Genomic DNA, 22,805 nt, shown 5'->3' on the forward strand with positions numbered 1-22,805 from the left:
TTTTCCATTCCTCTAATTTTGACATAATTAATATTTATTCATGACCTGCTGTGTATAACAACATCAACATGAAAATAAATATCAAATGGAAATTGTAGTTGTGATGCCTGTGCTGGGGGCATGTAAAAGGCACCATCCAACTGTGGCCGATGCCAGCGCCGCCTTGACTGGTTTCTGTGCCAGTGGCATGTAAAAAGCACCAACCGATCGTGGCCACTGCCAGCCTCGTCTGGCACCTGTGCCGGTGGCACGTAAAAAGCACCCACTACACTCACGGAGTGGTTAGCATTAGGAAGGGCATCCAGCTGTAGAAACACTGCCATATCATACTGGACCCTGGTGCAGCCTCCTGGCTTCTCAGACCCCAGTCGAACCGTCCAACCCGTGCTAGCATGGAAAACGGATGTTAAACGATGATGATGATGAACAAAATAAGGGAATGAGTTTCAAAATCATCAGGAAATGTAGATGTTTTTATGAAACTACATAACTAAAACCAAAGTTTTCCTCTCAATTCCTTATTCACAATTTAAATGAAAAACTTTTTAAATGTTCATTTGCTTCATTTTAAAATCTGTTGTAGTACATAGCAGTTTCTTCTATCAAAGTGGGGAACACTGGATCTCAAAGACATCATTGCTTACATGTCTAACACAGGATTACAATACAGGATATATGGTGAAACTGAAGATCTTTTCAGCCCAAGCTATCATGGAAACAAAAATACACTAAAGAAACAATGGTTGTTTAACAACTTCAGACCAGCCATGAACAAGCAGATGTTCTAGCGGTAATCTCTACTCAGCTACCTTATCTATTACTCCTTTATTTTTTATTTAAAATGATAATTTAAGAGAGAGATTTCTTTATCACTAGCAGGTCAAGTGATTGTAGAGACTACTTGTTGGCTCACAGTAATGATGGTGGTAATGATAAGGGTTATAAATACTAAACATGTCAGTGGAGTAAACACTAAAAGCACATTGGCTATACAGTGGGAGGTGATTTTGGTGTTGTTGTTGGTGGTGGGACAAAGGAAGTAATGGTAGAACATTGTGTTGAAGAAGTAGCTTGTTCATATGGTTCTATCCTCCAACTAATTGCAGCAGATGTAGAGATAAAGTTATCCCTCTCACACATACACACACATACTACCATGATTGCGCAACTTAGTGAAGCAGGAAGTAACTAATATACCAGTACTACAACATTATTTTTGCGTATCTAGTTTAAAGCTTTGAATTACTATGCTTAAATCCACCACTGTTAAATAAAACGAATAAAAATAATAGACTTAAATCAACAGTTTGATATTCCTACTTATTGCCTATGTAAACAATTTGGATGAAAAGATCCAATTTTTCTTTATAAACAGATTCATTTTCTATTCTATAGGAGAAGGAGAGATTTGATACAAATGCAAGTGAACCATAAACTATACATCATTTCGAATCTTAAGTTTGACTTTGCTTTTCATTCATATGTATGAATGATATAAAAATCAATAATATATTGGACTGAAGTTAGTAGTCTATATCTCCTTAAAAAAAACAAAAAAAAAACAAAATGACTGTATCACATCAAACAATATATATTTAGAAGGTTATGGCCAGTCAGAGAGTGATCATTGGTTTTGCACCAATAAAGCTCTTAGCTATATAGTTGCCTATACAGTTAAGAGCTTTATCAGTCTGAAACCAATGGTCACTTTCTGACCAGCCATAAAAAAAAAAAAACTTTCTAAATATTTTTACGCTAATGTTTTAGAGTCTGCTTCTTTTTCAGATATATGAACTACTGACTGATATAATAATATATCTTCTTTATCTTTATCTAGTTTCAGCTCACGAGCTGTGGCCATGCTGGGCACCGCCATTAAAAATATCTGCCCTGGGTGAGGCTCGAACTCACAACCTCCGCACATCTCCTGTTTTGTGAACAACACAAAGAAGGTACTGTCTATAAGTACAGCGTGCTAACCGACTGTGCCACCGGCATAGATATATAATATATGTTGTTAAATATACACACAGATACACACATATATTAAGCACATTATTAAAGCAATAAAAATTTCTTTTTTAAGTGAAAGGAATTTCAACTTGCATTCCCTACACAGAACATCAAATTAGTGAGTGTACTAGTGAAGAAATACTTGAGAAGACTTGTAAGCCAAGAAACTCTTCTGTCAGTTTGAAAAGGCTATAAATGAAGTGGTTTGGTCATATAAAACAACACCATGAAACCCTACCTTTAATAAACAGACATGCATGGACAAATACTGATAAAATAGGAATAAGAAGAGCACAAGAGTGGGTTTGAGCAATATTATAGAATGAATAAGGACAAAGATGGTGGAAAACTTGAGGTGTAGAAGGTAAGCCTCCCAAGACTTGATTTTGAATGATTAGTGCATTTCACAAACTATTCTGTCTTCATTCTCCCAAGTTTTTAATTTGTCCTCATCTTACTTTCATTAAAGTTGTTCTAGGTATTCAAAACAAATGAAAATATTTCTTCCACTAATTAATGAAAATTTGGAGGTATTTTATAGACTACCAAACATACACTATGAAATAAATAAAAATTAATGCAAAATCTATCTTGTATATATATATTTGGCAGGCAAAGCTAAAGCTGAAATTGTGTGTTAGAAAAAATATTGCAGAGATCAGTGAAAAGATCACAGTCTTTGAAACAAGACAGTATATAATATGAAAAACAAAAAAAAACCAATAAAATATATCATTATCACCAATCATATATAATATATAATTAGCATAAAGGATGCTACAATCATAAGCAAAAAGAGTTGATAAAACAAAAGATAGAAATAAAAACAAAATCTCTTTTACCTTCTGAAGCGGGTACAAATCCTTCATTTGCAATATCTTGAGAATCTGTTTCATCAGCAACGAAATCTGGAGCCATTTCTGGGTAAGAATCCGAAGAAAGGCTCGTCTCTAATTGAGGAATGCAGTTGAATGGAGAAGAAGAAGAAGAAGGATCAACCTTGATCTTGTCATCATATGTCAAGTCCTGTCCATTGATCTGAGGAGGCACTTGAACCACAGGGATTTTATCTTTGCCCTTTCGGACAAGTTTTGAAAGACTCTTTTTATTTGGTTTCTCTTTGAGAGGCGAATGCTCTTCATTTAGTGAGCTTTGTTCAGGGTAAGAAGAGACCATATCCACAGGGCTGTTGATATGTTGATCTACTCCAATGTTACTTGGTATCTCTGCTGTTGATGGAGATGATTTCTTTTCTGATATCATTATCTTTATGTCATCATCACCATCCTGAATAACAAAAGCAAAATAAGTAATAAATATTTTTGGTTTAAAAAAAAGACAAAATTGCTTTTCGTAAAAGAGGGAGGTTACAAAACTTGGTGTATTTTGGATACTTATGTTAAAGACTTACTTTCATTGGTTATAAAGCAAAAATCCATCTTAGTAGTAATTGAATTTGGAAATGTGAGGCATCTTCCTTATTGTTTTAAGGTATCACTCTTAATAGGAACAGCAGCTCCTATTAAGTTACCAAGTAGCTGCTAGGTAACCCATATATTATAGTATACAACAAAATTTGTCTCAATGTGTTGTACCTAAAGTGTTTCTAATAACTGAGCCTATCCTTCTCCATGCTGAAGTCATCCATCTTTAAGCTAAACCTTTAGGAAATACACTAAGCTAACGAAACTAGTTAATTCTACTGGGCTTTCATAACTAACAGCAGTGAACAATTCCTTTTGACTGAAGAACTGAGGATCAAGTATTTTTTTAGCAGCGAAACAGTGTACTTTTGAGGATGAGATAAGAACTACTGAGCCAAGATGATGGAGAAGGTAAGTACTGTTGTGTACAATTAATGTAGAGTTTGAAAATTTGGGAGTTAATGTATTGCAAATACATTGGTTTTTAGAATTAAAACTTTGTTTTTGATGCTTATTGTGGGACTTTAAGGTGAAAAATAGAATACTGAGATTGATTTAATGTGAGGGCTTCAAGTATAATTAGCAAATTTTGGACATTGATGTAAATTATAGAAATACTAGAAGAAGCAAAAAAAAAAAGAGACTATGAAATTATGATGGGCAAAAAAATTGAGCATTACTATAAAAAAAGTAGAGTTTTTTTATACACATAAACACACATATTACACTTGTTATAACAATCACTAAATCAATAGTCTGTGTTTGTGAGCCATGGAAGCAAATATGAACAGCCAGGAAAACAAGAGACTGCTAGCTGTTTTCAATTTTTGAGGTGAGGATGTAAAATAGTACCTTTGTTAATGAACTGTGATTTCATACATCAGACAATTGTATTAGGGTGCCCCCACCCCCGCCTGAAAATTTAACTCTCATTCCACAAAACGCATGATCATTTGGCAGTTAGAAATAGTAGTCAAGTCTCTCTCAAATCACATTTTACTAACTTTAAGAACAAAACAAAATAGGATACTGGATGGTCAGAATTATTTGCTTAACTAGGATTACCAGAGGTTAAACAATAAGAGTAAGAAATAAGAAACAGAATACATCTTTAGTATATGAAAAATTTCAACTGAAGTTAAATAATAACTAACCACTGATTAATATTCATATATATAATAGTTAATTATGCGAGCCTCTAAATGGCTGCTCATCTTGCTAGAAATAGAAACTGAGATATTTGGGTTTTTGGAATTACACTCAGGAGAATTTTGTATGTTTGTAATGAGAAGTTCTCTTTTGTTTATATTGGCTATAAAAGCAGCAATGATTTTTTGGTGCAACTATAACTACCCTTAATGATATTTCTATTAAATACCTTATATATCTATAATGTTCTTATTAAGAGTTAGTTATAGGAATTATTTACTGCTGTAAAAAGGTTTGTAGTTTTATCTGATAGCAAGAAGTTTTGTTTCTTATTGTTTTTTATTGATATATTTATATGCCAATAAAACCAGGAAATTGGCCCTTATGACCCAGGCATGGCTTGAGAAGGAACAAACAAACCCTTCCTCCTTACTCATCATAAACCTGCACCCACTTCACGTTTAGTTAACCAAGGGAAATAACTCACCCCCAACAAAATATGTAATCAGTTACACCCATAATCATATTTTAAACTCATAATACAATACTGGAGACTATATCAAAAAAATTACAATTCATGGAGGTTGAGTTATTAATTAAACAGCTTCCCAGGATATGAAACTATAATCCATGATGAATTATCACTAAGGAATTATATAATTTAACATCTTTCACTCTATGTATTGAATGCTCTGACTTTCTTCATGTAAAAATCTATAGAAGTGACACTAAGTAAACAGCACATGATATTTCATTCCACACTTTACTGTTCTTACCAAACAGTCACTTATTGTAACGATTTACTAAATTTGTGTAAAGTCAAAGACTTCTAAGAGATACAGGAGGTATGAAAAGTTATGATGATTACACTTTTCTTGAGGATATTAGTAATGTAACTGAAGCGGTTTAACCCTTTCGTTACTGTATTTATTTTAAGATGCTCTGTGTTTCTTTCAATTACTTTAAATATAACAAAGAATTTAGTAAAATAACTTATCATTCAGCCAGTGTTTGGAACATAAATTGTGACAAAGGGTTAGTGGAAGATTTTAATTCAGAACTTATGAAAACAAGACATTTGTACTACAGAGCCAGATTCAGTCCAGTTGGTAATGAAAGGGTTAAAGCAGTGGTTCTCAACTTTTTTTTTTTTTTTTTACCTATGGACCCCTTCGATTACTATTTTATTCAGGTGGATCCCCATAATTATTTGATATTTAAAAATTAGTTTTATTGGTACTTCTTCCAAAATTCCTATTTCATTCTTCACACTTGTACTTGTGTAGGTTTGCAATAGCACTGAGAGAACATGTCACAGTGGTTAGAGACACACTGAACTATCTTTTATCTTTTACTCGTTCCAGTCATTTGATTACAGCCATGTTCGGGCACTGCTATGAAGGGTTTTAGTCAAACAAGTGGCCCCAGGACTTCATTCTATTGGTCTCTTTTTCCCAAACTACTAAGTTATGGGGATGTAAACACACCAACACCAGTTGTCAAGTGGTGCTAGGAGACAAACACAAACAAAGACACTCTTTTACTTGTTTCAGTCATTTGACTGTGGCCATGCTGGAGCACCATATTTAGTCGGCTCCAGGACTAATTTTTTGTAAGCCTAGTACTTATTCTATCGGTCTCTTATGCCGAACCGTTAAGTTATGGGGGATGTAAACACACCAACTTCAGTTGTCAAGCAATATTGGGGGATGAAACACAATCACACAAACATATACACACACATACATATGTACGACCGGCTTCGTTTAGTTTCCGTCTACCAAATCCACTTTTTTCTTTCAGTGCCATCTACCAAATTCATTTACAAGGCTTTGGTCAGCCCAAGGCTATAGTAGAAAACATTTTCCCAAGGTGCAATGCAGTGGAATTGAACCTGGAACTATGTGATTGGGAAGAAACCTAGTTGTTTCTTGCAATAAATACATTGGAAACAAAATTTTTTCATTAACCCCTAAAATACTATCATGGACCTCCAATTTACTGTTTTGTTTGTGTGGACCCTCAGCAGTCACATGGAACCTGGTTGAGAACCACTGGTTTAAAGAATACACATAATATTCAAATTTCCAACAACAGACAACAAATATCATTCATCCCCTAGAAACAGACAAAGTAATGGATGTCAAGTACTGCCTGTTAGAAACTTGCTTCTAAACCAGTGGTCCGTCAGATCACTTCAACCTCTAGACCAGTGTTGCCTAATAACTTTCCAGAAAAATGTATGCCCCAATGGTGATTGGAAAAATGTATAGGTTTAGTATGTTTGCTGTGAAAACAAAATTTTCACAATTCCATGTCATACTATAAAAAAAAAGAAAAGAAAAAACTTTGGATCTTATGTCCCACCAGTGGAGAATATGCCCCATGTTGGGAATCACTGTTCTAGACCATAATGTAACCTTTCTACAAAATGAAGCTAAATAACATAAATCAAGAGACAAGACATAAGTTGTTGCAATGCTACTTGATGTATTTATAATTAGTCAATATTTTCTACTAAACAAAATTTAAAAAAAACCAAATATCTTTTTATGGTTCTCAAGACCTCCATAATGACCCTAAATCACTCACCACACCAAAGAAGTGTGTATACTTCTGCACATATAAGCACTAGGTTAATTAGCGATCTATTTCCTCAGGTTCTAAGTGCAAAATTTTAGACCAAAGCAAGATCATAATTTTCCACCCCACTTTTCATGTTACTTTTAATCTATATTATGGAGGAAGGTACAAACTAGCACAGTTTAAACACTTAATTTTTTTTCACACTATTTTTAATATTATTTCAGCATCATTTTGACTTCACATGGCCCAATTTTTTTACATTCACTTAAATACTTCTTCAACCAATTCCATAATTTAACTTGTTCATGTGTTTCAGACTTCACCATCCTTCTACAGAATGGCATTATCTGTAGCATATATTCTTTCCACTCACACTCCCCACATCTCAAAGGCCAACAGTACTTTTTCACTAGTTTTTAGCTTCGTCTACATTCTGAGTCCGGGGTTAGCTTTGCATTCCACTATCTAGGTTGGGGGGGGGGGGCTCTGAAAGGGGTCTCAGGGAGTAGTGTCCCTACCTTCCTGAGGTAATTTTCCATCACATTTCTTAAAGATCGTGGTAAAAGCCTTGGTCTCGGGACCACTCATGTCTAGTAACTGAGGTTGGGGGTAAGTAAGGGCATGCTCCCTGTAGAAAATCCAGCCCCAGAAAAAGCCTCATGATAGCAAAGGAGAATGGGCACCAGTCAGCCAGCCCAAAGGTTGGGGTGGGCTGCACCTGCCTACCTCTGTTGCTATGGCATTGGGGACAAAACCCAGATTTAAAACACTGGATGATGATGATGATAGTGTCAATCCGAAGGCCATTAAGTACCAGTTCTTTACATGTATTGATTCTACTCCTCCCTTTTAAAATTGTAGCCTTGTTTTTATGTAAGAAACTATCACCATTTCTATTACTGCCAGTTTCCTATAAATCTGTTACTTTGTACCAAAGTAAGAAATCATTTGCAAATATTGCAGGGAAATGGTGCATCATTACTCTTTTTACTATTTTACTTGTTTCAGTCATTTGACTGCAGCCATACTGGAGCACTGCTTTTAGTCGTGCGAATCGCCCCCAAGACTTATTCTTTGTAAGCGTAGTACTTATACTATCGGTCTCTTTTGCCGAACCGCTAAGTTACGGGGACGTAAACACACCAGCATCGGTTGTCAAACACAAACACACATATGTATACATATACATATATACGATGGGCTTCTTTCAGTTTCCGTCTACCAAATCCACTCACAAGGCTTTGGTCGGCCTAAGGCTTTAGTAGAAGACACCTGCCCAAGGTACCACACAGTGGGACCTTATTATTAGCAGAGTAGTCTTGATATAAATGATAATGTCCCCATCTACATTGCTTTCAATCATAAGATTTGATGTCTTACATTTGTAAATTAAAATTGAACTGCAATAAATTTTACTTGCAATCACTCATCATGAATAAAATAAATTGCAATAATAAATGGAACTGAATTCCATTGTTAAACTAAATTGCCTTCAGTTCTTTCTTATACCTACTGTTAAATTAATTCCTCAGTAAAATTTACTACCAACTATGTTCCAATCTATTAACTAGCATTCAATTGTTGTAGGGATGGTGCTGATCTTAGTCATCACAACCCTTGTCTGCTTCGCTGTCAGATGATTGAGATACATGAGGTTTAGTGACTTCCTTAGCATGGTGCTATAAATGATATATGAACTCACCAACTCAGCAAGAACAATGTTAATTTATTTTGCTATAAGTTGTTTAGCCTGATAGTTTTAGAGCAGACCTATTGTCAAAGAAGTTTTAGCCTGTGACCATTTGTCTTTTTCTTTTCAGGCACTATATACACTGTCCAAAATAATTTTAGATATCATTTTTAAAACAGAAGGGTTTAATTTAAGTGAAATTTGGTTGCTATTTCTAGCAGCTTAAGCAGCCACACACAGACTTCCTTGTTGGTTTGTAATCATTTACATACTTGGCTAAGTGGTTTTCCAGTCTATCAAACTAGGTAATAAACATATACCAAAGAGTTGTTACAAAGCCAAAGAGTATTGATTTTCCCCAAAGTATAAAACTCAGATTTAAAACATAGAGAACATCTATGCCTTTCATGAAACATTAATGATGTTGGTGAAATGAAACAAAGTCAGTTGAAGAGTTTGCAGTCTTAGCTTGCCAGGAATTTACAATAGCATTAAAAAAACAACCCCCCCCCAGCAAAAATGTTATCTAATCGTGAATAAATGCATTAGTTGTATGTGTAAATGTGCATTGTGTGTGTGTGTGTGTGATTTATTTGAGAAAAGCTACAATTATGACATTTTCAGAATTTCATATGCCAGTCAATAACAAGAATTTAAGAGGGTTCTGAAGAAGATGTCTCAGATTACCTATAAAATTATATCATTGCAGAAAATTCTAATGGGGCATGTACTTTACACAAAGAACTAACAGTAAGTTTACCTAATACAATACACATTTTAAGCAACACAGGATTTTTTTACTAGACACAAAGTATATTTTCTAAAAGAGAGTGACATAACCTATTTGGTCTATCCCATCTCCATTGATTTTGAACTCAGAACAAAAAGATACATATAGAAAAACATGTAGACTGGCATTTTACATGTATTACTTGGTATTTGTACCTTAGTGGTTTTGAAGGCGGCAAGCTGGCAGAAACGTTAGCATGCTGGGCGAAATGCGTAGCCGTATTTCATCTGCCATTACGTTCTGAGTTCAAATTCCGCCGAGGTTGACTTTACCTTTCATCCTTTCAGAGTCGATAAATTAAGTACTAGTTACGCTCTGGGGTTGATATAATCGACTTAATCCGTCTGTCTGTCCTTGTTTGTCTCCTCTGTGTTTAGCCCCTTGTGGGTAGTAAAGAAATAGGTATTTGTACCTTAGTGGTTTTTGTTTTTGAACAGCCTAGTTTTCACCAAAATAATTCTGCTTTTCCTTCTTTGACTTAAGCTTTTACACCAATTTACAATTGCTACATATAATCAAAACATGATGTTTCTTTAACAATCTTATAGTAACAAATGCTAAAGATCAAACCACTTATTCTGTCCCACCCACCAATTAAAAGAAAAAGAAAACTAAAACATTCTTGAAAAACGGGTTAATTTCACAAAGAATAAAGAGCAGTGATGACTTGGTACCAAAAATAGAAAAGGATTCTTCACCAAACTTCTGAATCTCCATAAATTCAGCAAGGCTGACCTCAGTAAGATCATGACTTGTTCCTTTCATAGGTTTAAAATTTTTTTAAAAAAGTATTTCACTACTTTATTTGTTTCAATCTTTCTTAATACTTATGTCTTTTCTTTTAAAAAAAGGGGAAGGGGAACTTAAAATTGTGAACTTAAAATTTTGCACCTTCTTTATACATTTTAAACTATTGTAGTTACTGCAGGTCAGAGTAAAATGAACGGAATGTGTAGAAGTGAATTTGTTAGGTGTAAAATGAAAAGTGAAACTGTTTGGTGAGATAAAGTCCAGACAAGCACCTGGAGTATAACTTATCAAAAACTGCTAAATAATCTTTCAGACGTTGTTTATAGAAGATCAAAAACTTTTCATATAAATTGTTTAATTTTGATAGTTTCAATTACATTTAGTTTCACACATACTGAATTATTATCCTCATTTATATAAACGTAACATGCACACTTAATTATATGGTAGTGAATTGTGTGATGTTATATAAACATTCATACATATTTACAATACAGCCCTTACTACATATGATACTGTTCACAAAACAGCTGTTTTTACACATGTTGTTGTCAACAGAGCTAGGATTATTCTATGTGGGTTGTCAACTAAATCAACACTTGACTTGTGTTGTTACATGAAGAACATGAATTCACCTTGATTCGGTTAGCCTTCACTTGAAGGCAACTTAATAATTAAATCATTACAATGCCCTTACACACACACACTATAATATACAGACTTACTTGTATATAAACACACACTTGTATATGAACACTGACTTTTACACACTCATCTCTACATTTACATACACATGTATGGATACACACATTTACACATGTATATATACTCAATCAACTCTCCAGATAGAAAACTGCACTGTTATTCAAGAACGTTGTAGCATCTTTCAGATAACAGCGCTGGATTCAACGGAATTGATAACATTTCCTTACACTGAAATAGATACCCTTTTACATCGAACGGTATTCTGCAGCGGGCTTGTCAAAGATAACTTGAAGCTAGCAGGAAAATACATTCCCACTCTGATTCAAATTGTTTCGTATATTCTACTTTAGTTGAATTTATATCTTCCACAATGTAAACAGGGAAGAAAAAGTAATCAAATGCAGAGCAGTTCTACAGTTATTGAAATAAACGAAACAGAAACAATACAAGGAAGCTAAATGCATACGGAATGCTTAAGAAATATGATTGTTCTATATTTCAAAAACAAAACTTTAAAGTGTCAACCAATGAAAGTATACTCATCAGTATCGTTGAAGCCAAATCTAATTTGGTCAAGTTTATGAGAAAATGATTTCCAACTGTGACAGTCCTGATTTATTATAATTTTCTATAAATAATCTGAACTTCATAACCTAATGCATATTAGGATGTCACAAGAATTCATTCAAAGAAAAAAAAAATTCCAATGAATCCGGGACAGGGGTGACCCCCTTCAACCCCCTCTTTTTCCGAACCAAAATAAGGGATTAGCAGCATATTAGGAGGTCAAGGTACTTGATTTCACGCAAAAAAACCCGAGTTTTTTTTTTTACCTTAGTGAAAATTGAGCAGGTATTACTCTGAAAATTCAAAGAGAGAGAGAGAGAGAGAGAGAGAGAGAGAGAGAGAGAGAGAGAGAGAGAGAGAGAGAGGAGAGAGAGAGAGAGAGTGTGTCGTTAATTCAAGCAGCTAAATTACAAAATAAGTAATATTTATGAACTTCGCATAATTCCAGATTGAAAACTTTGGACTTGTTAGAAATAACTATTTCAATGGTCATTTTAACACAGGCACACATTAAAAACGTTTCTTTTCGATTTCAGTAGTATTATAAGACAGAGAGAGAAATTTTGACAAAAAAAAAAAAGAAAAAAAAAAAAGATCTGGAAACTGCTAATTTTGACATATCAACATCAAGTAATTTGGTGTCACAGACATTATTATTTAAAGTATTCGAAAGGGAAGGAAGGGAAACGAGACTTAGAAGAAAAAAAAATTCACAACGGAATCTGACTGGAGTTTTAGAAGTAAAGCGCGATAGTTGTGCAAATGTGTCAAATTATGATTCCGAGTATACTTGGATGAAAACTAGTTGTCTACATTTTAAATCCGCAAAAAAGGATTGTATGACAGAGTTCTGAGGTTAAAGGCGAAGCTTTTAGAAGAAAGGCACATATCTGTGTGTGTTTATATATGTATATATTTTCTGATACAATTTCATTCATATCTATATATAGGAATCAATTCCAGAACTTGACATTTTAATGATTCCAGAAAGATGAGATTTAATCTCAGAGGATAAAAGACAGTGTCTAAAAAAAACAACAGATATTTTATCCGCGAGTCTAAATATTCTGTCAATTTATTCTCCCTAAGGACTTATAAAAACATTTCCCTCTTCACAGAAGTTAGTGGTATAGATGTGCGTAAAAGCGTTAAATAAAATTACATCAATCAAAAGCGTATTATCTCATCATGAATTTTCATGAAACAACAAATGTCATCGTGCATGCGACTACACACACTCACACGTACTAGTACACATTGGACAACTGACAGTGAGAAATAGTTTTTCAACATCCTACCTCAATAACTTTCCGCATGAAGTATCAACATTAGATGGTTGGTAGAGCAACGCAAAAAAAATAAACAACAACTTTGAGGATGAAATACTAAGTTAATAGAACGTAGATGCTTTAACAGCAAGAAACGCACGAGTGCGTATTTCCATGTATTAGCGTGAAGTAGTCAGGATGGTAAGTGTAAATGGAAGTCTGATTCAGAAAACTTTCTTCATCCTCCCACAAAGTTTTTGAGCTGACTCAGACGAAGGGAAGTAACTCTAGTCGCCAATCTCACTTCATCTCTAAACCCCCAACTCCATCAAAGTTTTGACATATTTTCTTCTTTATCTCTCACGCGCACTCTCTGATAACAATAATAATAGAATGTTGCTAAGGGAAGCATTTGAATTCTTCATTAAACAATGTCAGTGGCTGCATATATATTTTTTAATTTCATTCGGAGGGAAAATGAAGAGATGCTGACGCCAGCTTTATCTTTCGTCCTTTATGAAGATTAAGCTAGCCTCAATTAGATAGATAGATAGATAGATAAAGAGATATATAGATAGAGAGATAGATAGATTGATAGATAGATAAACAAACAGATAGATAGGTATGTATGTATATCTCTTTTATTTTTTTAAATTATCATAAATCTTCCACTGAAGAGGAAGTCGGTTTCCAACAAAGATACAAGGCTCCATCCTTGAGATGTAGTTAACAGACAAATTGTATGTATTCATGTTAGGTGGGTGGGTCCGCGTACACGCGCACAAACAGCTGTTCTTTGAGGTACGTAGTATTAAAAGTATGGCATTAATATAATTTAGAATTTGTGAAATATAAAAAAAAAATCTTTTGTTTATTTTCGTGAATGTATCTGAATATTTCCCCAATTCCACTAACCTTAATCACAGGACTGGTTGATCAAGACTAACTGGCTAGAAATAGCAATAAAATTTACTTCAAACCATATCTTACCGCTAAAAATTTTTTTAAAAGGACGCATTGAATGAATTGGTCCTAGATACACTGTCCCTAAAACCAAAGTAGAGCGGTCATAATTGGAATCCTTTCAACAAATGTCTGCTCAATTGATTCTAAACAGTATCTCGGTCATCAACACACGCAACTGTACCACTTCCACCATCACCTCTACGACTTGTCTATTAGTATCACCAATCTACGAAATTATTATGGCTATTATTTGAAGGATTGTCTAGTTAATTATTGACGTTTTTTTTTCTTTTGCGTGGGCCTGTCAATTGTTTTCCTTTACTCCTATATTTATATTAACTTATCAACTCATTACAATCAATATAATAAATTTATATAAAAGAGTTTTATCCCATTTCACAGACTTCGCTACTGGAACTATAAAAGGTGATGGTTCGTACTGAGGGAGGAAAACAACGGTTAATATCGAAATATCTTATTCTTTGATTTCAAAATCCAAATGTATTTTTGTTTAATGTTACCACTCATTCATGGACACGAACACACATACAAATAAAGAGAGAGGGAGAAACAAGTAGATAAAGCAATGGACATGAATGCACAGACTATCGTATATTTTTCATACGATTTAGACGATATTTTAAATTAGATAATCTTAGTAGCAAAGAGTATGATGCTTTACTCAAATGACAACATAATCTCTCGTGGCCAACAAGCGAGCGTTTAAGCGGTCAACGACATGCTATAAACAGCAGTCAGATATTCAACTTGTGTATCGCATCCGTCAACACGCTCGTCGCCAGACTTTGGTGCCAGGGGATGCTTCAGAATATTCTGGGCGGGAAATAATTTGTAATAATGTTGAAGTGGAGTTTCGAAATAAGTGTATCACTGTAAATTTGAGGGTACACCATTGAATAGTAAGGCGGAGTAGCGCCGTCCAGTGCATCCCTTTAGCGACGGGCATGCCTGTTAATTAAGGTGGGAGTGCAAAAATTGTATTTTCTCCCAGGCGCTGTAAACCCTTCCTACTCTATATACGTCAATAACTACTCTATAAATGTGTGACGTATATGAATCATTATTATAGCAATAAATGCAATGAGCTAATTAGGTAGGTCATTGTGTAGTTGTTCCACCCTGTAGAAATAACAGCCTATCCTCCTTTAAACCACAACCTCCTGTTTTCAAAATATGACTGTACATGTTGATGGTTATGACAAGAACACGTTTGATCCTAGGTCGACTCAATCAGGTCTGGTCGGGGGTTAGTCAACTACAACAAAAGCAAATAGCTGTTAGCTTCCTTTCTTTGGAACATCATCAACTGATCATTTTCAGTTAATGAGGGAAGGATTGGCCAAATTCTTAACTATTGGTTTTATCTGCCTTCATAAAAAATAACTTACCTATCAGGATATTCTTAAAGAGTAGCAAAATAGGAAAGTTGTAACTTTCATTCTTCATCCAAGAGTATTTTACTCTGCATACTTTAGCTTCGTTATTAAGGCAACAGTCCTGATACTTATTGATTAGATGTCATACTGCTAAGCATTTTGCCTGGTGTGCTAATGATTCTGCCTGCTCGCTGCCTTAAATAATGGTGTCAAATTTTGGCACAAGGTCAGCAATTTCCGGGAAGTGGGTAAATCGATTACATTGACCCCAGTACTCAAACTGGTACTTATTTTATTGACTCCAAAAGGATGAAAGGTGAAGTTGACCTCAGTTGAATTTGAACTCAGAAAGTAAAGACAGAAGAAACATCACTAAGCATTTCATCTGGCATGACAATGATTCTCCAGATCACCACCTTGTCACCATCATTTAATGTCCACTGTCCATGCTGGCATGGGTTGAACGGTTTGACCAGAGCTGGCAATCTGGGGAGCTGCACCAGACTCCAGTCTGATTTGGCAAGGTTTTTAAGACTATATGCTCTTCTTAACACCAACCACTGTACAAAGTGTGCTAAGTGCTTTTACATGGTACCACCACAAGTTCTTTACATCACCAGAAGGGCCAGTCTTAACACTTCTGCTGCGAAGTGTGAGTCTTCTTGAGTACAGCAAGGCACCAGGAATCTTGGTCCTTTGTCATCTCACCTGAAAGGTTCAGTGACCTGAGGTCATTCTTCAGTACTTTATCCCATGTCTTCCCGAGTCTCCCATGTCCACATGTTCTATCCACTTTCAGAGATTGGCACTTTTTTATGGAGCTTTCAGCATCCATCCACCTCACATGACCAAACCAGCACAGTCTTCTTTCTTGCACACAGCAACCAATTCCTCTTATACCTAACTTCTCTCTCAGAACACTAGCACTTTGTTGAACAGGTACATTTACATTACATATCTAGTGGCACATATTAACCTTCCCTTGTCCTCTGCATTCAGGACCCACATCTCACTACCTTGTAGAATTGCTGCCTGTATACATGCATCATACAATCTTCCTTTCATGGTCAACACAGGTAACAACTCTCTGAATTTCCTCCATCCTATTCTTATTTTAGCTATCACACTCACTCTGCATCCTCCCCCACTATTAATTTCAGTTAATATATTAGGATTGCTTTAATTAAATATACCCTTTTTTTTTTCAATTTATAGTGTTCTCTTGGTATCAGTGAGAAATACGCTCTTACCTCCTTCTCATCCTTATTATTTTTATTATTATTATTAGAGTAGTTGAAAAGAGGAAAGAATATAGAACTGTAAGAAATCATCATCATTTGACATCTATTTTTCCATACTTGCCTAGGTTGGACAGAATTTTGTTGAGGCAGACTTTCTACAACTAGATACCCTTCCAGTCGTCAACACTCACCTGTTACCAAGCAAGGTAATATTTCACAGAAAATTGAAAGTGAACAACATTGCTTGTATGATGGTGATGCTCACTTGCAACCATTACTTGATCTCAAGACAATGGTACACACACACACACACGTAAGTATGTTTGTGTAGGTGTGTGTGTGTTTATATATATATAATGTATGTATGTATGATTTTTTCTTTTATTTGTTTCAGTCATTTTATTGCAGTCATGCTGGGGCACTGCCTTGAAGAAATTGACTCCAGTACATTTTTTTAAAGCCTAGTATTTATTTTATTGGCCACTTTTGCTGAACCGCTAAGTCATGGGGATATAAACAAACCAACACTGGTTGTCAAGCAGTGGTGGGGGACAAACACAGACACTGAGACACACACGCACACACATATACAAGCTTCTTTCAGTTTCTGTCTACTAAATCCACTCACAAGGCTTTAGTAGGCCCGAGGCTATAGTAGAAGACACTTGCCCACGGTGCCATGCAGAGTGACTGAACCCAGAACCATGTGGTTGGGAAGCAAGCTTCTTACCACACAACCACGACTGATACATATATATGTATATATATATCATTGTGATCACCGTGACCAACCAGGCTAACAGATGTTGCTATGCATCGCTAGTCACAATGCACTTCGCATTGTTTTAGCCTTCAAATGATGCCACCCCACTGGCTAAGCGAACAGGCCAACAGAAGAAAGAGCGAGAAAAAGTTGTGGCGAAAGAGTACAGCAGGGATTGCCATCACCCCCTGCTGGAGCCTCATGGAGCTTTAGGCGTTTTCGCTCAATAAACACCCACAATGCCCAGTCTGGGAATCAAAACTGTGATCCTATGACCACTGGGCCATTGCACCTCCACACACACACACACACACATATATATATATATATATATATATATAGACACCCTAGACTATAGTAGAAGACACTTGCCAATGTAGTGGTAATGAACCCAAGACCACATGATTGAGAAGCAACTTTCCTAATCCCACAACCACACCTGTGCCTATACTTTCCTTCACATTCTGAGTTCCAAACTTAGCAAGTTCAACTTTGTACTTCAGCCTCTCCAAGACTAATAAATTAAACACCAATGACTGAATTTAATATACCATTACTCTATACATTTGTAACACATTATCAATGTTAAAAAATAACTATTATTATTAGCACTGTCATGTTTCTAATTATGGTGTCATTGAATTTCCTGGACCCACCTAATAAGATCAATTAAATCCTGGCTATTAGTAGCTATATTTCCGATGGTAAAAACATAAGATTTTTTTTTGTTTGTTTATAGCAATATTTTTATATAAAGTGACAGACATCAACTATTTCATCCAACCATCTTAATAGTGTTAAAAATGTGCACTTTTTACAATTCTGGTAGTGGTAGTTGTTTAAAGCCAAGTCACCTCTAATTGAGCCAGAATTACATTGTCTAATGTATACTTCGCTTTTTAAGGTGGTAAGAAGTGATTTGAAGGTGTTTTGACTGCTATTTCTTGCTAGTCAAGCAATTGCTTAGAGGCACCTTTGTTGGCTCATTCATACTGGAATATATGTTATCTCTTCCTCTAATAAAATCAAAGGTGATTGCCAGCTCCACATGTGTATGTGTATTGAATATAATATGGGAGTAGATTTCTGTATTCCAGCCAATTAGCAGTAAAAATAATACCTCATAGCACAAATACTTTGGAAATATTTGTATGTAAAAGATAGTCCATTGAGCACAACATTCCCAATACTTACTAACAGTAGAATACTAGTTGGAGCTCCTGTCTTACACAGCAAGTCATTGCTCAACCTAATCAATTTTTTTTCCTGCCTTTAACCCTCCAACACGGAGTATATGCCACTTATAGTTGAATTCCATGTTGCATAACCTAATCAATAAAATTACTCAAACAACTTACCTGGACTTTCCAGTTAGCAGCCCCAGGAAATTTGGGAGGTGCTTTTTTCTTCAAAACTTTTCCCTTCAGCTTCTTTCTGTAAGTATATTTAAAATAGAACCATGAATATGTGTATTAAGACAATATATCAACAAAACAGCGACAAACATTATACCCCATACGTGATAACAGATTTGAAGTAAGGTAGGTAGGTATGTCAAAACAGGTGACATAAGACACAGCAGCTCAAAACTAACATCATGTGGCTGAAATAAATCAACTTTAGAAGATACAGAACAGATGGTGGTTACTAATACTCATTCTATCCATAGATATATGATACTGAGGTAAAGTGACAACTTGATTAACTGAAATAAAGAACATTCAAATATTCTTGATAAAGACATCATTCTTATGAGTTCATTGAAGAAAGCACAACAGAGATTATGGAATATTAAATAAAACTTTTCTACTTTTTGGGGAGGGGAGACAGTCAATTAGATCGACCCCAGTATGCAACTGGTACTTAATTTATCGACACCGAAAGGATGAAATGTAAAGTCGACCTTGGTGGAATTTGAACTCAGAACGTAAGACAGATGAAATACCGCTAAGCATTTCGCCTGGTGTGCTAACGTTTCTGCTAGCTCACCGCCTTGAACATTAAATTATTAAATTAAACTGCAGTTGATGAAGTTGATGTTCAGCTTGTGACTTAACTAGGCTGAAGCTGATAGAAGTGGGTAGAAGAGGAGTAAAAGAATTAGTAAGGTAAAGTATTTAATAAGGAGTTTAGGTATAAGTAATATACAGTATGGATGACAAGAGGAGGAAAGACAGCCACGCCAGGTTGGCTAAAGTTATGTGAACAGTATTCTTATGTGAATTACACATGAGTTTTATAGACTGAAATATTTCTGGCTTCTGATAATGTTTCACCATGAGAGATCATAGGCATAACATTTGTAAACATTTTGATGAATTTAGCCACATCTTGTTCATGTGTAAGGATAGTGTGGTACAGAACTGTTTCCTGGATAGGGATTGTCTTGGTGACTGTTTAAGAAAATGAGACTATCTTTGGAAAAAGTTTTTGAAGTATCTTTTCATGGAAATAGTGTAATTCTTGCATGAGTGTAATTCTTACATGCAGATAATGCTTCAGAGAGAGGGAGGGAGAGAGAGTGTGTGTAAGATTAAGAGGAGTGAATGGTGGTAAATTTTCATAGAAACATGTCTGTAGTTAGATGGTCATCAATTTAGAGAAGAAAGAGTACAAGAAACAATGAATCTATGCAGTATACCAGAATTAGCAGACATAAATTAGAGAGAGAGAACCTGATAGATACATATTGCAGTTAAGTGATCCATTAGGAAATTTTCAATCCAAAAGAGATGGATATAGCTTGTAAGCAGGCAAGATAACTTAACTATTGATACACGATTCAGACATCATCAAAGGCCTCTGATATACATAACAATAAATTTGTGTTTGTCCAAGTTCTAAAGAATGAGACATTCTAAAGAATGTATCATTTAGTAGGGTAAGTCTCTTCTAAGTCTGGTTATAAGGAAGATATACTAATGGCTACTGAGAGAGGTAAGAGAATGAAGGTAATAAAGTAGATAGTTGATTATGAATGCTTCCATCAGCTTTGAAATGTTGGGAGCAAAGATATCATATTGCTTGTTGGTTAAGTTTGAAATGGAACACTGTCATGTGTTTCTGTAGTCTGGAGAAGATACTCCTCAAAAGAGAGAAAAATTGAGAAGTTCAGTAAAAACAGGATCTAGCTCTGGAGCCCATTGTCAGAAAGTAATAGTATGAATACTGCTGATATTGGACATTTTATTTCACTGGATGAATGGTTGTGTAAAGCAAAGAATTATGCTGTATATGTGTGCATTGTAGAGCTGAATGAGCAAGCGTGGTGGCTTTATCTAAAGAAGCACTACTTACAGAATTCTCTCAGCTGAGAAGTGTTGGCCAGGAAGGGTCAATAAAGTTGGCTGAAACCCTTTTAGAAAAGAACCAGAAGGCTAAGCTGCAGTTAGAAAATAAGGGAACTTGCAGGTAATGTGATTCACAAAGAATATCTTTGTTTTCTTGATAATCCCTTGCAGAAGTTGCAATGATGGGTAAATGCCTCCTTATAAGTGATGGTGTGATGATTTTTCTAAATTTTTGAGATAGTGTTCTTTGGAAGTACATATGTAATGTAGCCAGGGTTGTAAGTTCTGAGTCAACATATGGAGGAATATATCTAAAAGGTGGCATCATACATCTTTTTAGCCATCAAGGACGGGTTAAAGTTTGAAATACATTTACAGCCAAGGATAGTCAGCTGACTTGAAGTAATAATGGGTTTATGGGTAGGAGTTATTGTACAGTAGAATGATATAGATTGTATTGCCTGCTTACGAAAAAATCAAACTATCTAATGAAATCAGAAGTTATGATGACTAGGGTGGCAAAGGCTGGGTTTGGAAGTGAAAAACAGGCCAAAAGTGTTTAGAGAGTAAGTGTACCAGTTAGTGTACAAGTATAACAATAAGTGAATATATTAACTAGTACAGGCAGTGCAAAGTGGGTCTCTGATTTGGCAGTGCTAGTGTGAGAGGAGTCAGAGATTCAAGAGAAGTTGTATGCATTGAAGTTATTGAGGATAATGACTTTAAGGAAACACGAATTGGGAGTAGATGGCACCAATGTAAAACAATAGTCAATCAACTGTTGGTGGCTGGAGGAGCTCAGTGTGGAGTAGAGACAATATATTTATTTATAGGAAATAAATACATCTAAAGAAAAGGCTAAGAGATTCTTTGTGGAGAGAGTGGTCTGTACATATGTCCAAATATCATCATTCAGAAATATAAACATGTTCTGTTTTTGCTCTAAATGTGTACCTCAGCAATAATTAACTCAAGGCAAAAAGAGAAATATAAGCCTGGCAGTCAGAGTCAGGCTGTTGTATTTACATCTAAATGACATCTGGTTGCTAGGTTTATATTTCTTGCTACTTTGGGCTATTATAAACCAGAAACTTTTTTACAGCAAATTCTCAACAAAAAAACAACAACAAAAAACAAAAAAAAAAAAATCTTAATGATCTAATATTAAACATACAGGCAGATACTATAGATATGCTTTGAGGAAAGCTATAAATTCATAGGAAACATATCCAGCCTTTTATACCACCTCTTCCCCAAGAAGAGAAAAAAGTCAATATTAATGAAGGAATAAACCACATAGAAAATTAGTAAATGAAGAAAAAAATGAAAGAAAGATAAGGTATCAAAATCAGAAAGAAACAATACTATATGGCCGTATAGTTAAGAAGTTTATTTTGCAACTATATTGTTCTGAGTTCAATACAACTGCATGATAAGGGTCTTTGATCCAAGACCAATAAAGAAAACACCAATGAATGAATTTAATATACCATTACTCTATACATTTGTAACACATTATCAATGTTAAAAAATAACTATTATTATTAGCACTGTCATGTTTCTAATTATGGTGTCATTGAATTTCCTGGACCCACCTAATAAGATCAATTAAATCCTGGCTATTAGTAGCTATATTTCCGATGGTAAAAACATAAGATTTGTTTTTGTTTGTTTATAGCAATATTTTTATATAAAGTGACAGACATCAACTATTTCATCCAACCATCTTAATAGTATTAAAAATGTGCACTTTTTACAATTCTGGTAGTGGTAGTTGTTTAAAGCCAAGTCACCTCTAATTGAGCCAGAATTACATTGTCTAATGTATACTTCGCATTTTAAGGTGGTAAGAAGTGATTTGAAGGTGTTTTGACTGCTATTTCTTGTCAGTCAAGCAATTGCTTAGAGGTACCTTTGTTGGCTCATTCATACTAGAATATATGTCACCTCTTCCTCTAATAAAATCAAAAGTGATTTCCAGCTCCATATGTGTATGTGTATTGAATATAATATGGGAGTAGATTTCTGTATTCCAGCCAATTAGTAGATTGGTCAATACCTTGTGTGTGGAATTTGGTAGATGGAAACTGTACAGAAACCAATCGTGTGTGTGTGTGTGTACATGTGCACAAATGTGTGTGTTTGCATGTATATTTTGCCATAGATTGGCAAAGAGTGTGAAGTGAAAAAATATACATCTATATAT

General features: G+C 35.0%; 1 protein-coding gene across 14 annotated transcripts in view; it reads right to left on the reverse strand.

The window, feature by feature from the left end:
• Positions 1-22,805, reverse strand: part of LOC115219128 (protein PFC0760c) — a 328,821-nt gene that overhangs the window by 186,244 nt on the left and 119,772 nt on the right. For all 14 annotated transcript variants that reach the window (XM_036508956.1, XM_036508957.1, XM_036508958.1 and 11 more), the window contains 2 exons: positions 18,668-18,743; positions 2,856-3,300 (listed from right to left, as the gene is read on the reverse strand). In XM_036508956.1, coding sequence (XP_036364849.1) covers positions 2,856-3,300; positions 18,668-18,743 — 521 coding nt within the window. The remainder of the gene's footprint in view (positions 1-2,855; positions 3,301-18,667; positions 18,744-22,805) is intronic.

The sequence above is a fragment of the Octopus sinensis genome, linkage group LG14 (genome assembly GCF_006345805.1).
Source record: "Octopus sinensis linkage group LG14, ASM634580v1, whole genome shotgun sequence".
Lineage (NCBI taxonomy): Eukaryota > Metazoa > Mollusca > Cephalopoda > Octopoda > Octopodidae > Octopus > Octopus sinensis.